Genomic DNA, 26,569 nt, shown 5'->3' with positions numbered 1-26,569 from the left:
CTCTTAAAACTGCATGAAACATCGAAATTTAGTCTCATCTCAAAAAAAAAATTTTTGAAAAAATCTACTTTCTGGGACTTGAATTTTGATATTTTTTCTAAGTCCCAAAAAGTCGATTTTTTTCAAAAAATTTTTTTTTGAGATGACACTAAATCTCGACGTTTCATGCAATTCTAAGCCTTTTGGCATCAAAATTTTGTTTTTGATTTCGAAAATTTCATGTACTCTCCCCTATGGTGATTTTTCAAGATATATGAAAATTTCACTAAGTGGACTGAGAAGGGTTTTTTTAGATTAGCATCACTGTTCTCATACAAATAGGCAACGCAAATGTCAAGCACTAGTTTGGAAAAATGATGCGGACTGTGTGACATAAACACTGAAGCATGCTTTTGTGAACTACTCGAATCAATCTGAATCAATTGGTGTCAAAATTAGTATCCGAAATAATTTAATAAAAGTATGAAATATATTTTCATGGGACTGTTATGAAAGAAGAGAAAGGCATTATCACACCACTAGGTGGATTAAGAAGGGTTTTTTCACATGTAATAGAGAAATTAACCTTTTCTGATTATGATTTTCCCAACCCATTTTCAAAATGCTTTGTGATGTTTTAGATATTAATTTGGTGTTTGAAAATGAAAGGTAAAACCGTGCTTTGTGATATTTTATGTGGCCAATTCTATATAACTCAACAAACGGAACTCACAAAAATTTATCAGAGTTGCTGATGGCGATTTTAACAAACTTGTTTTCAAACTTATCTCACAAAACTTTAATTAAGTTTGAATTTCATCCGGATCCGACTTCCGGTTCTAATTCGCCCCTAGGTGGATTTAAACATATATTTTGATATAGAACCAACACAAAAAAAAATTAAAATTGGTGTAAAATCAAAACTGCTTGATTCAAATTTTGTTACAGGAAATGAAAATAAGCCTTTTTATATTTTCAACTCTACTTCCAACTACACTGATAATCAGCAAACTTATCCCGGCAGGTTGGTCGGTTTCATTTCCGCCCTTTGCGGAAGCCAGACGCCGCGTGAAATCCTTTCCGAAGGGGCGGACTGCGTGTTCCGCACCGAAACCGAGTGTTAAATTTATAATCTTTACCCGCGCAGTACTCAGTCCATTAATTTCCCCCAAAAGCATTCCTCCCTCCTCCCGCACCTCTTCACATCCGCGAAATCAGCGGCACTCACTTACCTGTGCTATTTATCCGCTGGAGCCGAACTTACAGCAGTAACGGCAGCAGCAGCAGCAGCTTGTTTGTTTGTTCGGGAGGATCGTTGCAGAATCGCAACTATCGGCCGACCGGAGGCGTAGGGCGGAAACCAACCGCAAGCTGTTTCTCGTTAGCGCCGGGACGGGGCCAACCAGATTTTAGACGCTAATCTCGTTGTGGTGAAGCGATTTATTGGGGCAATTCAGTTTAGCCGGCGGCGTCGTACCGCTTGATGGTAGATTAATGGGATATTAATCTTTGGCTGTTCGGAACTGCGGAGGCCTGGTGATATCGTTCATTTTCCGGTTGTGAGCCGCGTAGCAAACACATAAAACAAATCGGTTTACATTGGTTTCAATTTTTTATTGTTTCTGTCCTTTTTTTTACAAAATAGTGTCTTGCTTGAATTTCTCGGTATGTTTTATTTTTTCAAAACTTGCTTGCTGGCTGCTTTCATTGATTCCGGTCCATTCTCAGATTTTTTTGTTAGTTTATAATCGTTTACCTAAACATTTAAAGCACGATTCAAATTCACGCGTTAGTGCTTCGCATCCTGTCGGTTCGATATCAACCGCTTAGCGAATTATTTTCTTTTGTTCCGGTTCTCATGTATAAATTATAAACAATTAACTATTTAACATCGTATCACTTCTCGCCGGCTGGTCGATTCTCGTTCCGTTTTGTAGAATTTAGTATCATGGAGAGACAGAAGAAGACTCTCCTGCGTTAGATTTCAGAGCCCCTCGCAGGACAGTTTGAGGGATGCTTACATAAATCAGAGTACATCGTTCGCTAGAGTTTGGGAGCATGGTTTTCAAAACCAATTACAGTTCAGGGCAATGACAAACAACAAGTGACAGTGTGGTAGAATGCAGCACTGAATTCCTGCTCATTTTATCTAATTAATGATACTAATGTAAAAGTACTAATCAGTTACGCTGCGATTTTCTGTAACGGAAAGTTTCATTGTTTTATTGGTAATTTTGCAATCGTGCGTTGGTTCATGGGAAAAGATGTTTCCTATTTTGTTTTTCTCTGTCTTGGATCGGTTGTTTGGATCTGCAGTTGGTGGAAAAGGTAGGATTAATTGAGCTTTCTTCGACTTCGCAAACTCTCTTTTTCCCTCTTCCCTCGTTATCATCAACTAATGCGCCGGTGTTCGATCGCGATTTAATGTTCTAAGTTTTATATACATTTTTTACATATTAACATTTATTCCGTATCTTTCGGTTGTTGGACTTCCTGGCGGATTCCGATTTTAACTATTGTTCTAAAAAATTTCAAATGCCTAATATCCAAATATTCTGTTGAACTCTCTATTTCCAATATTTTCTCTCGAAAATGTGGAAATAACGATACTCTGTAACTCAATGGAAGTGAAAATTACGGTTTATTTTGTTTGCATGACAATTAGATAGTAGGTAAAGAAGTCATTGAATTGCTCTGCCAGAAAGACCGCAACCATTTTCCTCGTCCGCGTGGAGATGGAAACTATGGAAAGTCACGGGAACTTTCCGTCACCTCTCTAATAATCTGAATTTGAAAAGTGCCTTAACAGTGTATAAATCATTCCCCTACCCTCCCATCACGGCAGCGCCCTTTTATCTTGCTTATCTGTTCGTTCTGCTGTGTATAATGATAATAGTGTATAAAAATAACAGAATTTTCGAAAGAAAGGTTGTTTATCACACAACATCGACCCACGCACGCGAGCTCACTTTTCGTCGAACGGTGTCAGTGAGTGTGTTTGTGTATGTTGTTTCCTTCGTCTAAGGAAACGTGTTATTTTAGGCTCCTGCACAGACAATATCAGGCCGGGAAAAGCATCCACCTCGAGTGGAAAATTCCGAACACTCACCATCCCGAGATACAAAAAAAAAACATCGGCCGTTTGATTCTCAGCTCCCCCTGCCCTACTCACTGTCAATTTCACTCGCGTTCTACCATCCATTCTGTCGCTTAAGTAAATATTTATAATAATTTGTTATCGCCTATTATAGCACACATTTACCAATTCCCGCGTCCACCCGAATTCCCCCCGCATAACTTGACCGAGAGCGAACTCGCATTTCAGGTCCTTGCGAACCGCTTGGAGCGTTCCTTTTTCCCTCGTCCTCGTGGTTCAATGTTTGTGGTCGCAAATCGGGTGTCACAGCTACTGCTGCTGTTGTTGCTGCTGCTGCTGCTGCTGGCAGCTCCCTGAAGGATCTCGTGGTCACCATTGTCCGGAACGTCATCATCGTCATCAACGCCATGAACGTCGCCGCCACCTTCGTCGTCGTCGTCATCATCATCGTCATCAGAATTATTTACAATTGGTTCGAGCAGGGCATCGCCATCGGCCGGAATCGCTATCCTTGTGGTTCGGGAACCTCCGGCCCCACCCGGTTTCCGGCCGGTACCGAGTTTATTGTATTTAACGCTGGTGTACATGCTGTGGCTACGCTTCTGCTGGCACATCGTCGTCGTGGAAATCATGATCGAAACGCGCACGCCATTCGAAAGGTGCATCCACAATTTTCCAGTGGACCGACAAATTTCGGTGGGGAACCACATCGTGATGCGGATCCATTCCGTAAGAGTCGACAGGTTTTTAATTTGTCACGATGTATTTTGCGGGATGCGAATTGCGGTTTCCAGCCGTCGCCAAGCAGTGATTGGACCGATTTCGGGTACGAATATGAAAAGACAAGAAAAGAAGAAATAAAACATTAGTTTGCTGGCCAAATTGTATCATTAATTATGAAATCGGTTTTGGAGTTAAATAAACTAGGATTGTTAACAGGATGAATTACATCCATAACTACTGGGATAACTTTGTATTTATGAGCAGAGCCGTAGTGAGGGTGAGGCGAATGAGGCGACCACCAACATCCAGGGGGCGCCAAAACATGATTCTACCGAAAAAAAATCCTTGCAATTTTTTCCGGGAAAACTCAACTAGATTAAGTTTCAGAGTAGTATTATACTATTCTAAAAATCATTGTTCATTTATTTACATAAAAGTGAAACTCTACAGCTATTTAGAACCTCCATTCAGTGACTACAGTAATATCGTTCTCATAGAGATCATCATCATGATCTTCGAGAGGAATTTTCATTCCCGAAAATTTGGGAAGCCGTGCGCGTGCGAAGATATCTGTATTACTATTCACTGCACAGGTATCGCACATTTTGACGTAGGACTACGTGTTTGTTTTCCATATAGGAGCGCAAATTCAGAATATGGAAACTAAAACCATGCAATCAGTGGTCAGGTCGCATCGATTCGAGTAGAAAAACCCTTCTTAATCCATCTAGTGGTGTGTTAATGCCTTTCTCTTCCTTCAAAACAATATACTAAAAATATTTTTTATCTTTTTATTAAATAACTAGCTGAATTACCCGGCGTTGCTCGGAAATGTTTCGTGAAGGGAAGGCCGAAAAAAATTCTCGAAGTTGTCCTGCTTAGTGAAATACTCTTGTAGTGAAACATAACTTAGACGGAAACCCGATCGAACAATACAAAGTTCATGTTCAGATTGCGAATGATCAGTGTCCCATCTTAGATCTCACAATAATCATAATGTTCATGGTATTCTCGACAAATTGGGTCAGTTTTATATTTGAACCCTTTTGTTAGGAACATTTAAAACAGCTTTCTCTTTATAAATACCTTCTTAGTAAGCTCCGAGTTTCATATGTATATGAGCTTGTAACGGACTTCCGTACTTCCTCGTCACATTCGATCTACAATACCTTTGGATTTCATGGCTATAAACACTTGCTACTCCCTCCTCTTTCTAAAAATTTTTATGACATCATGAATTGTTCAAAATTTTCCATCTGATAATAATTATTTTATAACGAAAGGTTGTTTAACATCATAACTACATTCGTACTATAGAATGACGATTTTATATAATTTATTTTACCAAGGTTTTAACCATTTTGGTCGTTCATCGAAGAGGAAAACCTATAGAATAATGATTCAGTTAATACAAATGTTGTTGTAATCCTAATTCCATCACCTTGAGTAGATAGTTTTCTCAATTTACATAATAAAATGCACATTGATTGTATGATTTTGTCAATTCAGATCAATGTTGAGAATACTTATTCTCCCTCCCTCTTGTGAATTTTATTGTGAACCTCACTTAGTTGCTAGAAATATACTGTACTCGTAAAGAAGTACCAATTTTTCGTAAAACCCGATCATTTTCCCCTTACACTTTTCATGTTCAGGGCACTTGCTACACTCCCTCATCCTAAAAAAAAACCTTATAATCTATTTGGATTTAACTTCCTTTTTGTCAGTGAACTTACTACAGATCTCCTCCACGATTACATGATGATTAGTAGTGTAGAAAGTATCTGTGCTGTTCAAAAAATATCGATTCCCACTTTTGGTACATGTGCCAAACTTGGTGGCGATTCGTTTAGTTGTTTCGTAGTTATGCTGAAACTTAAATACACTTATTTTCAAAAACCCCTCCTTCTAGTCTTAATGTCGATTGTATTCAAATTTCGTCATTGACCCTCTCCCCTCTTGTTAAGGACACTTCCTACACACTTTCCTCCCTGAAAATGTTCTAATGATCATTTCTGAAGAGCAAGAAGTATCTGTGCCAAATTTGATAGCAATCCGTTCAGTAGTTCCGGAGTTGCGCCGTTACAAGCATTACATCCCCTTTTAAGAGGGACGTACTACATCCACCCCACACGAATACCCTAACTTGCACAAAAAGTATCTATGGTCTCCAAGAAGTATCGATTCCCGAGTTATGCCGTTACATCCCCCTTTTTTAATGCACTTGCTACATTCACTCCCCATATCTATCATATCTAAGGTATGGAAAATGTTTGCATGATCTTTAAAAATTATCGATTCTTGTCAAATTTCCTGTTAATGATACTTGCTGCGCTTCCTCCCCTATAAAAATACCTTTATGACTATTGTTAAAGAGCAAGAAATAACTGTACCAAAATTAGGCACTTACTATACTCTCTCCTAACAGAATATCCTTATGATCTTGTTGTTAAGTTGTGCAAAAAGTGTCTTCAAAAAGTACCGATTCTCATCAAATTAGATAATATTTTTAATGACCACCTTTATTAAGGACACTTGCTACGCTCCCTCCCCCCATGGAAATATTCTTATAACCATATTTGAAGAGCAAGAATGGACCAGGTTTAATAGCAATCCGTTAAGTAGTTTTGAAGTTATGCCATTACAAACATTACACCCTCCTTTTAAAAGGCACTTGCTGCATCTATCCCCCATTAAATTATATCTACGGTATGCAAAATGTTTCTAAGATCTTCAAAAAATATCGGTTTTCATCAAGTTATATGAATTTTTTCATGACCCCTCCTTGGTTATGACACTCGCTACACTCCCTCCCCCATAAAACTACGCTTATGACCATCTCCGAAGAGCAAGCTGTACATGTGCCAAGTTTGATAGCAATCCGTTCAGTAATTCCGGAGTTATGCCATTACAAACATTACCCTTCCCCCCTCTTTTGAAAGGCACTTGCTACATCCACCCTCATATAATCATATCTAATATATGCAAAATGTTTCTATGGTCTTAAAAAAGTATCGATTCTCGTCAAATTAGACAAATTTTTTCATGAGCTTCCCTTGTTAAGAACACTTACTACGCTCCCTCCCTCCATAGAAATACGCTTATGGTCATCTCAGAAGAGCAAGAAGTATCTGTGCCAAGTTTGGTGGCAATCCGTTCAGTAGTTTCGGAATTATGCCGTTTTAAACATTACACCCCTTCCCCCCCTATTTTAAGGCACTTGCTACATCCACCCCCTTAAAGTCATATCTAAGGTATGCAAAATGGTTCTACGGTCTTCAAAACGTATCGATTCTTGTCAAGTTATATGAATTTTTCTATGACCCCCCCTTGTTTATAACACTTGTTACGCTCCCTTCCATATAAATATACTCCCTAAACCATCTCTGAAATACAAGAAGTACCTGTGCCAAGTTTGGTGGCAATCCGTTCAGTAGTTCCGAAGTTATCGCGTTACAAACTTACATCCATTTATATATATATATATATATATATATATATATATATATATATATATATATATATATATATATATATATATATATATATATATATATATATATATATATATATATATATATATATATATATATATATATATATATATATATATATATATATATATATATATATATATATATATATATATATATATATATATATATATATATATATATATATATATATATATATATATATATATATATATATATATATATATAGATTATAGATGTAGATTTGTGACACAAATTTGGGCTCATTTTTGACACTCATTGATTCAAATTGAATCGAGTAGTTCACAAAACAGCGCTCCTAGTTATCGAAATTGGAATGATTTGACAGCTGATCTTTTTGAAATGTTTTCTCTTTGAGAAATAATTTTTTATTATAGGGTAAGGGCTCCCTATTTCATCTCATTTGTAAGAACGTCACCTTAAAAACCTGATTTAGCCATCAAATCACCACGATTTTTTCATATTTCTGCTTAATTAGCCTTGCTCCACATTGGGAATTGATTCACATTCCTTGGAAATTAAAATAATAATTAAAAAATCAGCTAAAAACACTTCTGATTTGTTCACTACTGTGCTCCTAATTTCATCTCAAAGGTTTTGTATTCATCCTATCGTTGGTCCTTTATTCATCCCATAAATTAGCAATGGTGACAGCAATCAAAACCAAAATATTGCACTATTACACTCTCAGGTTCAAAATGTCAGAATTTTCCTTAAAAAGGGCCTAATGCCAACTATGATACAATACACGATATTAAAAAAAAACCGTTTGGAATCATTTCGATGTTTAAAATTTTTTGGATCGTTTTTATTACCTTTCATTTCAAATTTAAAATTTTACTCTGCAGTTAGTTTGGAGAACTTAAAAAAACAAAAAAAGAATTGCTACTATTTAGGCATTACATTACAGTACTTCTTTAAAAGTTTATTAATCAACGGACAAATCAAATGAAAATCTTTTGTGCAAATGTTTGATGATAAACACTGATAAACATTTATATTAAAATTTAAAACCAATTTGAATTTGATTTGAATTTGAATTTGATTCATTTTATTAGTGAAAACAGATAGAGCAGATACATATTTTCTATGAAAATATCTGGCATCTCTGTGCACAGCCGATGAGACACACACATTTAACAGTGTTATGGTGACGTATAGCGGAAAGAAACCAGTGCTACTAGATTTGCCACAAAGGTTATTTGATTAGTATTCAACACGCTCTATTTGGTAATATTAGAATCCGAAACAGTTTTATTTATATATAAATATCAATGATATAATTAAACTAATGTCACGGATTTAAAGAAGAAAAAATATTTTTTTTTATTTAACATAATGAGAAAACTTGGCAACCTTGCGATACGAAATGAAATGAAAACAAAGCGCAATCAAGTGAATTAACACATGGATCAATAAGTCCCGAGACTAAAGTAGAGATGGCGCTCGTAGTAAACCAGTAACCACGTCTTTCTAGAGTACTAACCTTTGCTTGAAACGGGTCAAAATTTTAAGTCGATCCGACCAGAAACAAGAAACAGCTAAACCTGTGGAAGCCGTTACACCGGAAAATGTGAGTGAAGTGACAAAAATTATAATGAAAGATCGTAAAGTGAAGCTCCGTGAGATTGCTGAGATGACACAGATATCATATGGAAGTGTATTTACTATCCTTCATGAAAAATTGAGCATGAAAAAGGTTTTTTCCAAGTGGGTGCCGCGATTGCTTTCGATGGAACAAAAACAGCCTGCCACAAGTCGATTAGACAATGGCGAAATTGAACGAATTGGGCTTTGATCTGCTTCCCCCTCAAATGAGGAGGTCATCACTGAAACTGAAGTTTATTTTGAAGCGGAAGATAAATTTTTTTATAAACATGGTATTGAAAAATTGGAAAAACGTTGGAATCATTGTATCACCCTAAAAGGTGATTATGTTGATGAATAAAAAAAAATTTGCAAAAAAAATGTTGTTTCCATTGTTAGTCTCGGGACTCATCTCATATTTTTCATTGCTTTTATTGCTTATCAGGTAATTTCAGAAGTCTTTAATCGTTGAATATAAAAGTGGAAAGTGAACATTACTAACTATGAAGTCATCCAACATTGAATAGTTGTGGAATTATGTGAAATAGTGATCATGTTTTGAGACGAATCGATTAGTAAATATACAGAAATATGATAAATTGTAAAACTTCAGACGAAAGTGGTTCCTAAATCAAAAAGTAAGTTTATTTTAAATGAAAAAAGTGATCGTTGAAGGTTTTGCCTTTCTCTATAGAAAGGTATTAGAATTGCTGGAAAAACCGACTTTCGAACGGAGCCTCGGAGACCCATAGTGTTATATACCATTCGACTCAGTTCGACGAGATCGGAAAATGTCTGTGTGTATGTGTGTGTGTGTGTGTATGTGTGTGTGTGCACTTTTAGAAGATATTTGAACGCGCCTAATTTTCTCAGAGATGGCTGAACCGATTTTAACAAACTTGGGCTCGTTTGAAAGCTACTGTCGGGCCATTGATCAAGTTCAAAGACCAAATGGCTGTGACTTTTGGTTCCGGAGATATAATGGTATAAGTGACGTAACCGACAAAAGGGTGCCAATATTTTGGGATCACTTCTAATTTCGTAAAGCGCTATCGTTCAAAAATTTAAGCATCTCGAAAAAAGTCCTCATGCAAAATTTGGGCTAAATCGGACATGGGTAAGGGGTGCTGCCCAGCGGATAAAGTTTGAAAATTTTCAATCTTGAAAAAGCACCATAGGGGGGAGTACATGAAATCTCCGAAATCGAAAATTTTTTTTGATGCCAAAAATCTTTAAATTGCATGAAACGTCAAAATTTAGTGTTTTCAATCAATCAAAAAATTTGAAGTCCCAGAAAGTCGATATTTTCAAAAAAAAATTTTTTTTCGAGATGACACTAAATCTCGACGTTTCATGCAATTTTAAGATTTTTACCATAAAAAAAAGTTTCGATTACAAGAAACATTTTGCATCAACATTTTTTTTTCGATTTCGAAAATTTCATGTACCCCCCAGGTGATTTTTCATTATATATGATAATTCCACTAAGTGGACTAAGAGGGGTTTTTTAAATTATCATCACTCTTCTCATACAAATAAGCAACGCAAATGTCAAGCACTAGGTTGGAAAAAAGATTCTGACTGTGTGACATAAACACTGAAGCATGCTTTTGTGAACTACTTGAATCAATCTTAATCAATTGTTGTCAAAATTAGTGTCCAAAATTATTTAATAAAAGTATGAAACATATTTTCATGAGACTGTTATGAAAGAAGAGAAAGGCATTATCACATCACTAGGTGGATTAAGAAGTGTTTTTTAAACTATTTTTACCTTTTTTTTATAAATATAAAAAATAGGTATAGAATTCGCTCAAACTTTAGAAAAATTTTCCGTGGCTCAGAGGGCCGAATGTCATATACCAATCGATTCAGCTGACGAACTGAGCAAATGTCCGTGTGTGTGTATGTGTGTGTCTGTATGTGTGTTGTTAACTAAGAGGTCGAGATCTCAGAGATGGCTGGACCGATTTTTATCAAACTAGTCGCAAATGAATCGTTTCCCCGTCACCCAGAACGCTATTGAATTGTTTTGAGATCGGATGTTTACTTTTTGAGTTATACGAAGTTTTATGTCAAAATTTTCAGTTTTTTTTACAGTATCTGTCACAATTGACCTTGAAAACAGAATATATTTTCAGACTTAGATTCCGCACGGTAATACCTATCCAACAAGCCATAGATTGTTAAAATCCGTCCATTTTAACGGAGATATCGGAGTTTTTGTGTTAGCGACTTTTTCCCCTATTGAAGTTTTGAGCGCTGTCTGGCAAAGAAATGCTTGGGAGCAACATAAAACACGATTTTTTATATTGTTACATACCTTTTTTTTCAAGTACCCAAAAGACTGTGTACAGCATAATTTTTCATGACAAATTGCCTCGGACCGATTTTAGCACGGTTCGTTTTTGGCAACATAATCGTTCGAATATGGCATATGTAAACCAGATGATATCAGCATTTACGAGTTGAAAGTAATTCCATAATTATATTGATTTAAACTACTTACAGCAATAAATGCTGGAAGAACATAACTTCCATATACCATACGACTCAGTTCGTCGAGATCCGCAAATGCGTGTGTGACAAATAATTTCACTCAATTTTCTCGGGGATGGCTAAACCGTTTTCTACAAACTCAGATTCATATGAAAAGTAGTATACTCCCAAACAAGGTTCCTGAATTACGTTTGGATCCGACTTTTGATTGCGAAACCACAGGATGATATGTGAAACGAAATTAAAATAATGCAACTCATTTTTCTCGTAGATGGCTGAACCGATCTAAGATTCAAATGAAATTTAAGAATCATCTATGATTCAAATGAGAGGTCCTAAAATCCTATAAAACATTTTAGTTTTTAGTCAGATCCGACTTCTGGTTTAGGGTCGGGTTTGCAGATTCGGATAGTCGATTACCAAATAAATTTATTTCAGTTTGAGCGGTATTAGTTTTTAGATTCGGAATGTACCCCCAAATTTTAATTCGCACTACAATTTCTCAAAGAGTCTAAACACTCAGGTGAATTTAACTGATTTCGGCTACACCGATTTTAGAATTTCGGTTCCAGTATCGAATCGTTTCTCAAAGCTCAATCATTTTCTCAAAAAGGCCAAATCGAACTTAAAAACAAAAATTCAAATTAAAGGACTTAAGGTCCCTTACAAAATTAGTGAATTTTATCCGGTTCTGGAATTACAGATGATGAGTTTGTAAAATTAATACCGATATAGGAGATGTAAACTGTTTGGCGTATTAATTTATGGCCATTCTAACCATTTTGGGTTATGATAGTTCCTGAATACCGACTCTGGAAGTACAATAAATAGTGACGAAAAACTCTAAAGTGGAACTTACTTCGACATCTCATCAAATGTTCAATCGATTGTCACACGATAAGATTGAAATTCGATTCGAACTAAAACACCTAAGAATATCCATGCAAAAAACACATGCGGATTGATAAAAAAAAGGTATCATTTCACTGCTAGGTGGATTAATCACGTTTTTTCAATTGGAAAGTGTGGCAGAACCTAGAATAAATGTTTTAAAACGTTCCACAGTTTTGTTCAGGTACGTTTAAAGATATGATTAATGTTCAAAGTTATGAGGTGAAGGAATGAGATGGAAATTCGAGCCGAGATGAAATAGGGAGCCCTTACTCTAGAAGTGATACTTGATGAAAGCCGTCAAGCGAAAATTTGTTTTGCACACCAACTTCGAAAATCCGCTTATGTTTCACTAGCAGTTATAAATGTTCTACAAATATTTTCCCGTCGTCATTTAAAAAGGTTATAGTTATTTTATAACAACTGTGAAACTTATCAAAAATTTTACTAATGGTTATGTACTGAATTGGCTATAAATCTCTTGTGGAAGTAAAGTATGTGAGCAAAATGATACTCTTCGCAAGGTAAAAAATGATAATCCGGATTGAGAACCATTCAGTAAAGAATATTTTTCTGCTGACTCGGCAAATTCCTGGCCGCCTCATAAATTTAAGTGCAGTTTTACTTTTTTGTAAAAAACATGAAAAATGGCTCTATTTCATTGAACTGAAATGATAGCAGCATAGTATGTGTGAGAAAGTTGTGTTGAGAAAGCAACATGAAAAACTCATATAAATCGAAAATATATATATTTTCTTACAAAAACTGGCTTGAGGACGTTTTCAAAAAATACATTATTACATTCAAGTTACGGGAATAGTACCTTCTGCAAATTTGTTTGAAATAACTTGCTGCACAACTTTGTCGAGGTAACTTAGCCCCTATGTTGATCCTGACCTAAAATAATATTTTTATCTCACTTTTAGGGGGATCAATTACATAAATAAAATTGGTCAAAAGATGGCGTCTATCATTCTGAGCAACTTTGCTTAAGATACTGTACCTCAAAAACCACGTTTTTAATGAGTTATCAGTTAAAAGCATGAAATTGCGCTCTGATCATCGCCATATTGAAAAATATATAAAGTCTGTATAAAATGTTCAAAACGACGTATGTAACATTGAGAGATTCTCTTTGTTTACTTTGTTGTTGCATATGTGTTACAGAAATAACAAGATATTTAACGTAAAGAAATGTAATACAATAACAGTTCCAGTGTAAAAGTTTAAAATGTCTGTTAAAATCACCCGTTAAAGGCACACCGAAAATTAGGTACATAAGCAATCTTCAGTACCATTTTTTTATTTTTGTGCCCCTCCCGAAACGAAATCCTGGGTACGGGCCTGCGGAACAGCAACATAACGTGCTACTTGGGTCAGTTACCATGACAAGATACTTCCATCTCGTCGGTTGCTAGGTTATTTAGTAGAAAAGCTATGTTTTTCAGAATGATATTTTTGTTTGGGCACGGAGAACCCTTCGATCATAAAATTGCGATATCGCAGTTTTTGATTTTTGCGATAGTTGATTTAACTAATTTCTTTTTGATTCAATCAATATGATTTTTGATTTGCATATATTCAAGTAGTTGAAAAATATGTTGTTTTGAATGCTGTCAAATGCCGGAGACAGTTGAAAGCAAAACAATAATGGCAATGCGAAATCAACAACTTTTTTAGTTGAAATCCCTTCGCGTCGCTTCAAAATGTCAATGAAAACAACATCGATGGTTAAAGCGTTTGGTGAAATTGTGTCCATTCGATTTGAGAAATTTATGATTCCATAACAAGTGTTTATCTAACAGCGGTGTTGTGATAAAGTTAACCTTGTTTAAGATGAAAAAGATTTGGTGACAAATTAGTAAATGTTAATGAATGATCATCTCGTAATCTTTCAGGTATGCGCAAAAATTTTATGCTTCAAATTCGATCATTGATTTACTTCCAGCAGACTGTTTTACTTTCAGCTGTTTGAAACCGATGATGATGTTCATGCATTAGTAATAAAACGCTTTTTGATATGAATTTAATTTATAAAAGTAACAGGAGCGAAGGGTTTTAAACACACAGAACGCGCTGCGATTGAATTGCGCGTTTGAATTGCTGTCGCAAAATTACAATTCCCAGCGGTTGATGCACCCAAGCTTATATAAATTGACTAAAATTATCAGTGCATAACTTTAGTTCAACCGTTTGAAGGCATCATCTGTCAATACTCATTTTAGGTAAATTTAATAATTTCGCTAATTTACTCGCCCCTCCGGGCACTTTTGCTGATTAAAAATATTTTTCTATATCAAACATTTCCGATCGAATCGCAAGTATTATTTTAGAATTTAGATCTTTACTGATCTCGACTTGACATGATCATGATCATACAAAAATCAAAATCACTTAGAGATCAGATCAGTTGTGATTTCGTAATGATAATTTATTCCTTGGAATAAATTATCATTACAATAATATAATATCAACAAACCGGAAGTCGCCATCTTGAATTTCAAAACTACCTCAAACATCGTTTCCTGACATCTACTCATCAATCCCGTTCCGAAAATATCCATATTGTTAGGGGTTTTAGGCGATCTCAATAAACCGGAAGCCGCCATCTTGGATTTTGAAACAAGCCCAAACATCATTTTCTTGCACTTACTCTTCACATCCGTTCCGAAAATAAACATATGATGCGCGGTTTCCACAATAATCACACAAAACTTTTTTTACGAACCAAATCCCAAATAACGTAAACTTTTTTTACGAACTACCTCTTTTTACGAACCCCCGTTTAGTTTGTAAATGGAGGTTTCGGTATATTTCAACTAAAATATTTGTTGAAATTGGAAGGTATGTGTCTTCACTAATTGACAGCATTTTTTTTTCAAACAGTTAATTTAGTTGTTTCAACCATCGTTTCTGCTAATCGAAAAACAAAAATGACGGTTTAGTTAAAACAAAAATCGATTAGTTGTACCAAATTTTAACCAATCGAATTCAGAAAATAAACTAATATTATGGTTGAAATGGGATCGCGGGTGGTTCCGTGGGGCTAACTAAAACACCTAGACACTAACGATCGGGCAAGGATTTTTAACCGGCGGACTTAAATCCACCTTCGGACTCAAAACCAAGTGGTTGGAAGTTCAATGCATAAGTCACTTGTCTTACAAGCCAGTTTTCGTATGCTCGAGTCTCGACATAGATTAATTCTTAGTGTCATTAGGAGCCACTCAATTGTTCTGTATGCAAAAACTCCTGTGCGAAGCCTGGATGGTAAAACTCCACAAAAGGTAGTTCACAGACTTGGCTTTTACCTTTCGCTGAGTCTAAACTTTTTTGTAGAAGTGAACAAGCAACGCTACTGTCGAAGGAGCTACAGCAGAACGATAACAATAGGCTGAACTGCTTGCTAAGCCACAAAAAAAACGAAAAATATTGGCATGAATGAACGAAGTTGAAACCAATTGGAAAGGAATTACATTACAGCAATTAAAATAATCAGAAAATTGAACAGTAATCTGGTCATCAATTGACTGTTAATTTAATGATAAAACTGAGCGAACTGAGTAATTTTTATGTAGATGATGTGTAATTTATGCTGTTGGAAAAAACGGCGTAAAAACATACTTTGCATAATGATAAGATTAAAGCTCAGCAACAATAATTTTTTTTTCGGTAATAGCTTCAAAGTCATCGTCACCGATGTACGAGGTGTGTAACGGGCTATCAAAAGAGTATGGTTTAATTAAATATGTTATTTACGTGTGGGAGTTTCGTAAACTGAAACGATAAACAAAAAAGTCAGACGCAAATGCATTCCCCGTATCACTCACGAAGGATATTTTGTGTTATATTTTGGTTGTTATATTTTTTAGGACAACCAAGTAAAGAAAAAAGTAGAACCAACATCAAACTCAACTGCTGCTTCCACTGATTATTCAATCACCATTTTTTTTCATCATCAAATTTCAAGCTAACCTCGTTCTAGCATTTCAGTAGTGTCAAAAATGTGTTTAGCTTTCAGCACTTCCTGTGCACTCTGGAAAAACACTCCGAATGAAGCTTTCGCATAGTTTTCAATTCGTACCAAACCGAAGGCACCGTTCGGTAAGCCGTCATGGCCGCAGCCAACTCTCGTTATCATCAGGCTTGTGGGCTGTAGCTAATCTGTCTATCGATACTCATGCTGGTCTAGGCAGCCGAGTCCTAGGCCACAGATTCGAATATCAATTCGTGGCTGCGGGTGTTTACGTTTGCATTCCTATACACCCTCCTCCCCCCAGTTGGGCAAACTATCCGATGTCGAATTGAGTGATCAAACTGAAACCGTTGCTCAGATGAGGGGGTTGCCCTCTTGATGGGCGGATGTTGATTTGTTTGCTTGTGTTCGTGGCACCTTTCGCGAGGTGCGAGAATACGAATTTCTAGATTAGGGTTACCACCTCGGATGCATCCCGTACCGGGAAGAATTTCTGTCGAGAATACGACTTACTTTACTATGAGATGCCTTTTCAAAATTCACCCCGTACGAGAATGTGTAGAACTTAATCGTGAATATCTCTTGTTGTACTTAACCTAAAAACAAAATTTTTTAAACAAGCTATCGGAAATATGTGATTTAATGTAAAACAGTGTGAGATAACCATATATAACTCAAAACCAAAGTTTTCTCAAACTTTTAGAAACAATAGGGAAAACTTATCACGCTTGCTTGCCTTTTTCGCACTCGGACGACGGGTTTGAGATAAACTCAGGCAAAGCGAGTAGTCACCTTTATTCAACATCAGCCAAAACAGATCTTTCGTGTGGTATAAAGCAGGGGTGGAAATAAGCATATATTTTGATTCACAGTGAATAAAAATAGTCAGTATTACCTTTTCATATAACGTATTTATTGTAGATATTACAATGATAAATTTTTATTTTACTTAGAATTTGAAAATGTCTTCCTCGTTATCAGTATCACTGTCTAATTCGGAATCCACATTTCAACAAGGTTATGCTCGTTTTGATGCTATTCTGTGTTCATTAAACAGGTTTGAAGTTCAAATGACTGTCACTTACGGTTCCGATGATATAATGGGATAAGTGACGTAACTGTCAAAACTGATTACCGCTCAATTTTCTCGGATATGAATTATCCGATATCAATGATTTTAGGCTCGTTAGGTGAGTTTATTTCATCCGTCGCATCGGAATTCCATACTTCGTGATGTATTTGAAATTTATTCATCAATACCGTCTTGGTAGAGTAACATACAATGAGAAAGGCAATAAGTGTACTTTTATAGAAAAGCGTCGTTATCATGATCTTGTAATAACACTAACAAGTAGGCAGAAATCGAATAAAAAATAGAAATTCACATTTTTTCTCCTGAAAAATATAAATTTTAATGTGGAAGCCCTGGAAGCTGTACGAAATTGATCAAAGCACGCTGCGAACGGAGCAAAGCTGGTGGTATTTTCTTTTTTCCGTAACGCACGTACCGACGTGTACCAGTTTTGCATCGTCATTTTGAATGACGGTTTTAATGCTTTGCCACTCATCGTTTTATAGTTTTGGAACCGGAAGTCGGATCTGGATGATATTGCATCGTATCTTTTGAGACAATAAGAGCTTTAATTTGAATCATGATTTGTGAAAATCGGTTTAACCGTTGCTGAGAAATCGAAGTGAGTTCCGTGGTTGGAGCTTTTCTTCGCTATTATCAATGCTTTTGGAAACGGTAATCGGGAACTAGTAGTCCTAGAGTTGTTTTATAAATCCACTAACAAGGTCTGCCAACTGGATGAATTTAACAATAAGTTTTATTAAAATTCGCACCTCGTTTTGCCATCTACTTGAAAATTGAAATTTTGATTAGTAACGAGCAGTTTCCTATTTTGTCTACTAAAAATCTCCGGCTTATCGGATTTTCCTGTCATAGACAACGGTTTTTAAGGAGTATATATTATCCGAAGAAATTCGTAAGTATTTTACATCAATATTAAAAAAGCAAGAAATAGAATTTTCAAAGGAATTTGTTTATGGGGGTCTCAGGCCTAAGTTAATTTTAGTAAAGGGGTCCATGACTCAAAATAGTTTGGGATCCCTTGATCTAAGCAGACTCTCGTGCGATTGCGGATTCAAAATTGTGCCGATTGATTGAACTGTTTGATTGTAGATCATTAGAAATTTTGGTTGCCTTGTTCCACATCAATGGCTCGAACATGGGGCTGATCCTTTTAGCTTTTCATTTATCGTGCTGTAATACCGGAACCGGAAGTCGGAACTGGATCAACTGTTTAAGAATTTCAGGACCTTTTAGTTGTTTTTTTTTACCTTGGTTTGTGAAAATAGATTGACAAATTTCCGAGAAAATAGAGTGTGTATTTTCTCATAGATTTGCATATAAACATGAAATTTAATAGCAAGCTATGGGAGCATAAGACGAACGCGGAGGCCAATTCTCCGGTTAACTTCTTGAAATGATGTTGTCGTTTAAATGTTCCTTTAATAAATCGATCGTTTCGGCCGGAGTATGACAAGTGCCACTATCCTGTTGAGAGCACATTTCATCCACATTCATATCTTCAAGATTTGGCAACAAAAATTCATTGATCGTGGTTCTGTATCGATTTACATTCACGGATTCACGCGCCGTCCTTCCTCATTTTTAAAGAAATAAGGACCGATGATTCCACTAGCCCATAGATCACACCTAATCGGAATGCATAATTCCCGAACGAAGTGTGGCTCCAAATACGGCAATTTGGCTTGGTGACGTATCCATTCAATCAAAAATGCACCTCACCACTGTAAAAAATTTTACGCTATAAACAGTTTTTATTTAACACTGATTTTGAGAATAAATTTTCACGATTTGGAAACGTTGTTCTGGAGTTAACCTATTCACGATGCTTTGCCAAACAATACTGAGTAGAGACGTCGTTTTACACTGTCAAAACAATTTTCAGATCAATATATTCAGTATTTGAATTTAACCACTTCTCAAAAGTAAAAGATCTGGAAGTCGATCGCGTTCATAAATAACGGAATGGTTCGGTTCAAAGTTGACTAATGTGCTGAAAATGTTGAAAACAACAGTTTTTCGAGGAAACCGTTAGTGATCACTGGTTCCAGTTTTTTTCGTAAGGCCACCGATTCCTTTGGTGCACAGCAAGATGTTGAGGAACGTTGAAGCCAGCCCTGGTAAAGATTCAAGATCGTGTTAGCCGACAAGTTCGACAAGGAGGCCCTGATTAGGCAAGTCTGAATGCCTGAAATTTCAACCAATCGAAAAATACTGCATAGTAAATGATGAATCACAGGTCTTTTTGTGCGTGTAGTTCAGAGGGATCCAATCATCCAATTTCGTCCTAGTGTAACGGTGTTTCTGAGTCCCGGTAGATTTTTCGTAAATCCGGCGGTCCAGTCACTACTTCTAGGCCCCTAACTGCCGGGTAAGGGCCAGTGCAGGTGGCAACCCCATACAAGATTGATTGACCACAATATTCGTATCAAACCACAATTCCAACTTCAACCAAGTAGTGCATAAAAAGCACAATTTACCGAACACTTTTCTGCTTCACAACCACCCTCGGGAAACCTATCCTGATCCTACCGAACTTCTCAACTAAATAAACTCTCTCTGGTAGGCTTTAGTGGTTTGAAAAAAAAAACAATAACAACAGGACTGATGCCATACCACCAACCAATCGTTGGACGAATGAAGTGGAATTGTTTTTCTCCTGGACCGGAACAGCCACCGGCGACTAGAAACTCCTGTCAATACAATGCCGTATTGGGTTGAAATCACCTTTTTAGTGTAAACTTGCCAAAAAGGCTGCGAGATATTTCCATTAGGTAAATTCAAATGTCAAACACGACAAATCCGCCGTCCGCCTTGGATGGAATGCCGGTCGACTTGCATCTCCAGACTGTCGGGGCCCGGGTTGACTGGTTGGTAATGTTTTGATTTGGTGAAAAATTTAATCATGTTTATGATACTTGGATCTTGCGGTGCCGACGAGGCTACTGCTGCCACATATTAGAACGAGTCAAATTCGTTGCCCTTTAATTCGATATTGTACGATTTATGCTTGCAGCCCAATCACCCTAACGGCTGCCATCGTTTGCCAATAGGCCGGCATTTGGCATCCGGATTGCCAGTCAACATCGGCCCCCCTTCCCACCGCTTCCAGGGACTAAAAAATCCCCAAGCGTCCCTGAAAATCCACCAGAGAACCAACTAGGTGCTGGACTTATAAAGTTCTCTGATGTTGTGGACTGGATTTTTACAACTTTCAATATTTCAGACCCTCTTAGAAGCATTTTAATTGCTTTCATGCCAACAGTAAAAACATATTTGAAGCAGTTGACTGCAAATTGGCCCCTTCTTTCAGCGATTATATCTTTCGATGGCTAAATCATCCACCGAGGTCACGGATCTAATCACTGTTTTACAGTGGAATTGCAGAAGTATTATCCCAAAAATAGATTCATTTAAATTTCTAGTAAACAATCTGAAATGTGACGCATTTGCATTGTGCGAAACTTGGCTAACTTCTGAAATATTCTTAAACTTTCACGATTTTAACATTATTCGTCTGGATCGAGATAATCCCTATGGAGGAGTACTTTTGGGGATCAAAAAGTTCTATTCTTTCTATCGCATTAACCTCCCCTCGATACCAGGTATTGAAGTTGTCGCATGTCATGTTACAATCAAAGGTAAGGACCTTTGCATTGCTTCCATCTACATTCCCCCAAGAGCCTCGGTTGGGCATCGGTGGCTCAGTGATATCGTAGAGCTCCTTCCTGCACCGACGTTGGTTTTAGGAGACTTTAACTCACACGGTACGGGATGGGGCTGTCTTCACGATGATAACAGATCAACTATGATCCATGATATCTGCGACAACTTCAATATGGCAATCTTGAATACGGGAGAAATGACACGGATTCCTGCACCACCAGCAAGACCAAGTGCGCTGGATTTATCCCTTTGCTCGACATCGCTACGGTTGGATTGCACGTGGGAGGTAATTCCTGATCCCCACGGTAGCGATCATCTACCGATCGTAATATCAATCACCAGCGGCTCAAAACCATCGAAGACAATCAATGTTTCGTATGATCTCACACGAAATATTGATTGGAATAGCTATGCGACCTCGATATCTGAGAAACTTGAAGAACTCAACAACTTCCTCCGGAGGAAGAGTACACGTTTTTGGCTGGCTTGATTCTCGACACCGCGACTCAAGCTCAGACGAAACGTGTACCCGGCGCGAAAACTAACATCCGTCCTCCCAACCCGTGGTGGGACAAAGAGTGCACAAATTTAAACGCGGAGAGAGCCTCCGCGTATAAAATATTCAGAAAAAATGGAACACCTGATAATTACCGGAATTACGCGGCGTTAGACGTTAAAACTAAGAACTTGATTAGAGCCAAGAAACGCGGTTACTGGCGTCGGTTTATAGACGGCTTAACGAAAGAAACATCTATGAGTACTCTTTGGAACACAGCCCGACGAATGCGCAATCATAACACCACGAATGAAAGCGAGGAATATTCCAACCGCTGGATATTCGATTTCGCTAAAAAAGTATGCCCAGACTCTGTTCCGGAACAGAAGATCACCCGCGCCGCGACACCAAATACAAACGAAACACCGTTTTCGATGGTAGAGCTCTCACTTGCACTCTTGTCATGTAACAATAAAGCCCCGGGATTAGACAGAATAAAATTCAACTTGTTGAAAAATCTGCCAGACCCCGCCAAAAGGCGCTTGTTGAGTTTATTCAATAAGTTCCTTGAGGACAACATTGTTCCACATGACTGGAGACAAGTGAAAGTGATCGCCATTCAAAAACCAGGAAAATCAGCCTCCGATCACAATTCGTATCGGCCGATTGCTATGCTTTCCTGTATCCGGAAATTGTTCGAAAAAATGATTCTCTTCCGTCTAGACAATTGGGTCGAAACTAATGGCTTACTTTCAGATACACAATTTGGTTTCCGCAGGGGTAAAGGAACGAACGATTGTCTTGCGTTGCTCTCAACAGAAATTCAAATGGCATTTGCTCGTAAAGAACAAATGGCGTCAGTTTTCCTAGACATTAAGGGGGCTTTTGACTCAGTTTCTATAAATATCTTATCTGAGAAGCTGCATCAGCATGGTCTTTCGCCAGTTTTGAACAACTTTTTACATAATCTATTGTCTGAGAAACACATGTATTTCGCGCATGGTGATTTGTCGACAATACGATTCAGTTACATGGGTCTTCCTCAGGGCTCATGCTTAAGCCCCCTTCTATACAATTTTTACGTAAACGACATCGATAAATGTATCAACACATCTTGCACGCTAAGACAACTTGCCGATGACAGCGTTGTGTCTATTATAGGACCCAAAGCTGGCGATCTGCAAGGGCCGTTACAAGATACTCTTGCCAACTTATCCACATGGGCTCTTCAAATGGGTATCGAGTTCTCTACGGAGAAAACTGAGCTGGTTGTATTTTCGAGAAAGCGAGAACCAGCACAATTACAGCTTCAACAAGGGGGTGAAACCATAGCTCAGGTCTTCACATTTAAATATCTCGGGGTCTGGTTCGACTCCAAAGGCACCTGGGGATGTCACATTAGGTATCTGAAAAGAAAATGCCAACAAAGAATCAACTTTCTTCGTACAATAACCGGGTCGTGGTGGGGTGCCCATCCAGGAGACCTGATCAGGCTGTACCAAACAACGATATTGTCCGTGATGGAATACGGATGCTTTTGCTTCCGATCCGCGGCGAACACTCATTTCATCATGCTGGAAAGAATTCAGTATCGTTGTTTGCGTATTGCCTTGGGTTGCATGCAATCGACTCATACGATGAGCCTCGAAGTGCTGGCGGGTGTTCTCCCATTGAAAAACCGGTTCTGGGATCTCTCATATCGTTTGCTCATTCGATGCGACATTTTGAATCCTCTGGTGATTGAAAATTTCGAAAGGTTAGTTGAGCTTAATTCTCAAACCCGTTTTATGTCCTTGTATTTTGATTACATGGCTCAGAATATTAATCCTTCTTCGTTTGTTTCCAACCGTGCTCATTTCTTGGATACTTCTGATTCTACTGTGTTTTTCGACACATCCATGAGAGAAGAAATTCGTGGAATTCCGGCTCACGTGCGCCCTCAAGTGGCCCCAAATATTTTTTATAATAAATTTAGAACAGTCAACTGTGAAAAGGTGTTTTACACTGACGGATCAAACATTAACAAGTCCACAGGCTTCGGCATCTTCAATCAAAACATCACCGCTTCTTACAAACTCAGTGATCCGGCTTCAGTTTACGTCGCAGAATTAGCTGCTTTTCAGTACACCCTCGAGATCATTGAAACCTTGCCCAAAGACCATTACTTCATTGTCACGGACAGTCTAAGCTCAATAGAAGCTCTCCGGGCAATGAAGCCAGGAAAGTGTCCCCCATATTTCCTGGGGAAAATACGGGAACATTTGAGTACTTTATCTGAACGGTCTTATTTAATATCGTTAGTCTGGGTCCCTTCGCATTGTTCCATTCCGGGCAATGAAAAGGCAGACTCATTGGCTAAAGTGGGCGCATTAGAAGGTGATATTTATGAAAGACCAATCTGCTTCAATGAATTTTTCAGTATCTCTCGTCAGAAAACTCTCGAAAGTTGGCAAACTTCATGGAGCAATGACGAACTGGGACGATGGCTACACTCCATTATCCCTAAGGTATCGACGAAACCTTGGTTCAAGGGGATGAACGTGAGTCGTGATTTCATTCGCGTTATGTCACGACTCATGTCAAATCACTATACATTCAACGCACATCTCCGGCGTATCGGGATCGTGGAGAACGGGCTCTGCACCTGTGGCGACGGTTATCAGGACATCGAGCATGTCGTGTGGTCGTGCGTAGAGTATCGCGACGCCAGGTCGAAGCTACTGGAATCCCTCAGGGCCCGAGGTAGACCGCCTGAGGTTCCGGTTCGGGATGTGTTGGCGAGTCGGGATAGTTCATATATGCTTCTCATATACCAGTTTCTCAAACACATTAATATACAAGTGTAATCTGTTACATCTGGCTTAGAAAGTTCCTCCTATTTATCGACGTTGTTTCAACTGTGGCTAAGAATTATTTCTCAACTGCAGGTTCGACACTAACTTCCGCCGATTATCCCGATTCCTCATCTGTCCACCATCTTCATCGGAACTAACAAGATCTTTTTGCTGTCACTAACCTTCGCTTCCCCCCTCCCCGTCTTTTCACCATCTCGATGTCAACTAATTAGATCTCTGTCGTTTTAGTCATTTCATTCCCATATCCCCATTTTACTTCGTTTTCCGCAATATTTACTTCGCTATCTTTTTTTTTCATTTTCTTCTGTAACAACACCATCATCGCCCACGGAAACTTATCAACAGCATGCGGGCCACCCGCCGGGTATTCGTAACCTGGGGGTGTTTCCCGCGGACCCACACGGACCGAAGAATGCGGCCAACATGAATATTCACCAACGCCATATGGAAGACTCTCATGAAATATTCAGATCACCGGCCGATCACCACATGAAGGCTGGATCTGCCAAAGTCAACCACTGCGACCCAAATATGACATTACTTAATGATACAACCCTAGTTTTAAGTTAGTCGTAAATTTTAAATTAGTAAAAGCCCTTGGCATCTTAGAGCTTAAGCAGTGTGCCTTAAACATTATATTCTTGAATAAAAAAAAAAAAACATCGGCCCCCTGATCGATGCTTGCGATGCTACGAGTTTGGCTTCGTTTTGTCGAATCAGTGAAGCGCACATCTATTCAATTATGCGATATGTGTTTGGCTGCTTGCTGAGGGCTTTCCAGTTTGTTTAGCACATTCGAAGGGGCCAAATCAAATTACGCTGCTACGAACGAACTTCTGCTGCAGAACTGCGCAACGAATCACGTGGCTTGGGAAGGAATTATTTATTTACGACTTTTTGTTTCGAATCCACGATTGGAGAACAGATTAATTTAATTGGATTACCGTGAAATAAATGGTTAATTTGCGTAAGTTAGCAGTTAGCTATTTCTACAGTCTGTTACATAAGAGCGTGGTCACTATTGTGAGAAAATGAAACGACTCAACATGAAAATACTTTTGAATATTGTTTTATTAGATCAAAAACTAATACATTAATAGCTAGTCGAATCCCCTTCAGCGTTTATAATGGCTTGTCAACTTCGAGGCATACTTTAAGCGAGATTTTGTGTGTATTCTTCTGAAAACGACCTTCAGATTTATGCTTCCGGGAGTGCAGAATGGTGTCGCTTTTGTAAAATCTCTAAATCCTCTCGGCGGTTGGAGGTTTTATTAACTGTGCATCGTTCATCAGAAAGAACGCACATAGTAACAAACCTTAATAGGTTTTACAGCAGATTGTTCGGAACCGTAGAGGTTCAGAAATCACTTCTGCTTCCACTCAATGTGATCCCCAGCAGATTGTTCAGCATCCCTTAGGAGTGCAGAATATACTTCTGCTTTTTTGTTTTGTCAATTTTCCCCATCCTCCTAGTCCAAACCTTACCATTTCCCTTCAATCCTTCCTTCTTAAACCTTATGATCAAAAAGGAACCGGAATTTTCATTTTAAAATTCCCGCGCTTGTCCAATCGGTAAACTTTTATTCTCTCAACGTTGGCAACACTTTTCTACACATTCTGTCAAATTTTGACGCATATCGTACGATTAGTTTTTGTTTGGCGTCTATACAAAGAAGTTGAAAAATTTTCGTGTGGCGATTTTTATGATGGATGAAAATGTAGAACAACGTGCGTGCATCGAATTTTGTGTTGCAAATGGATTTAAGTGTTCCGAAACGTCGAAAATGTTAGAATAGGCCTTTGATGAATCATGTCTAGGAAAAACACAGGCATACGAGTGATATAAACGCTTCAAAGGTGGTCGTAAAAGCTTGGATCGTGATGAGATCCCTGGCCGTCCAACAACATCTGTTAGGGTAAAGTTTTATAATATGCCCCCCTTAAGAAAACATTGAGATATTTCCAAGTGTATTGATATATTTTCCTCGAGAATGTAAGTATTTCACTGCAATACGGATGAGGAACATAATTTTCAATGACTCCAATAGAAAAGATGAGAATTGATTGATATAAACACATTTTCCAAAACGGCTACATTCTTAGTTTTTTTCGCTCGCCTCAGACATAATGCCCCAGCAGCCGTAAAATGTGGCTCACAACAAACCAGTGGCATGACACACAACAAAAGACAT

At 37.8% G+C, this 26,569-nt stretch overlaps 1 protein-coding gene across 5 annotated transcripts in view; it reads right to left on the bottom strand.

Moving 5' to 3' along the window:
* Window positions 1–1,572: 1,572 nt before the first annotated feature.
* Window positions 1,573–26,569, bottom strand: part of LOC131432595 (furin-like protease 2) — a 967,327-nt gene continuing 942,330 nt past the window's right edge. For all 5 annotated transcript variants that reach the window (XM_058598954.1, XM_058598958.1, XM_058598955.1 and 2 more), the window contains exon 16: window positions 1,573–3,678. In XM_058598954.1, coding sequence (XP_058454937.1) covers window positions 3,301–3,678 — 378 coding nt within the window. In that variant the 3' untranslated portion in view covers window positions 1,573–3,300. The remainder of the gene's footprint in view (window positions 3,679–26,569) is intronic.

This window comes from Malaya genurostris, chromosome 2 (assembly GCF_030247185.1).
Source record: "Malaya genurostris strain Urasoe2022 chromosome 2, Malgen_1.1, whole genome shotgun sequence".
In the NCBI taxonomy this organism is placed as follows: domain Eukaryota; kingdom Metazoa; phylum Arthropoda; class Insecta; order Diptera; family Culicidae; genus Malaya; species Malaya genurostris.
The sequence above is the reverse complement of the archived record's forward strand: the minus strand, read 5'-3'. Positions and strand labels throughout refer to the sequence as shown.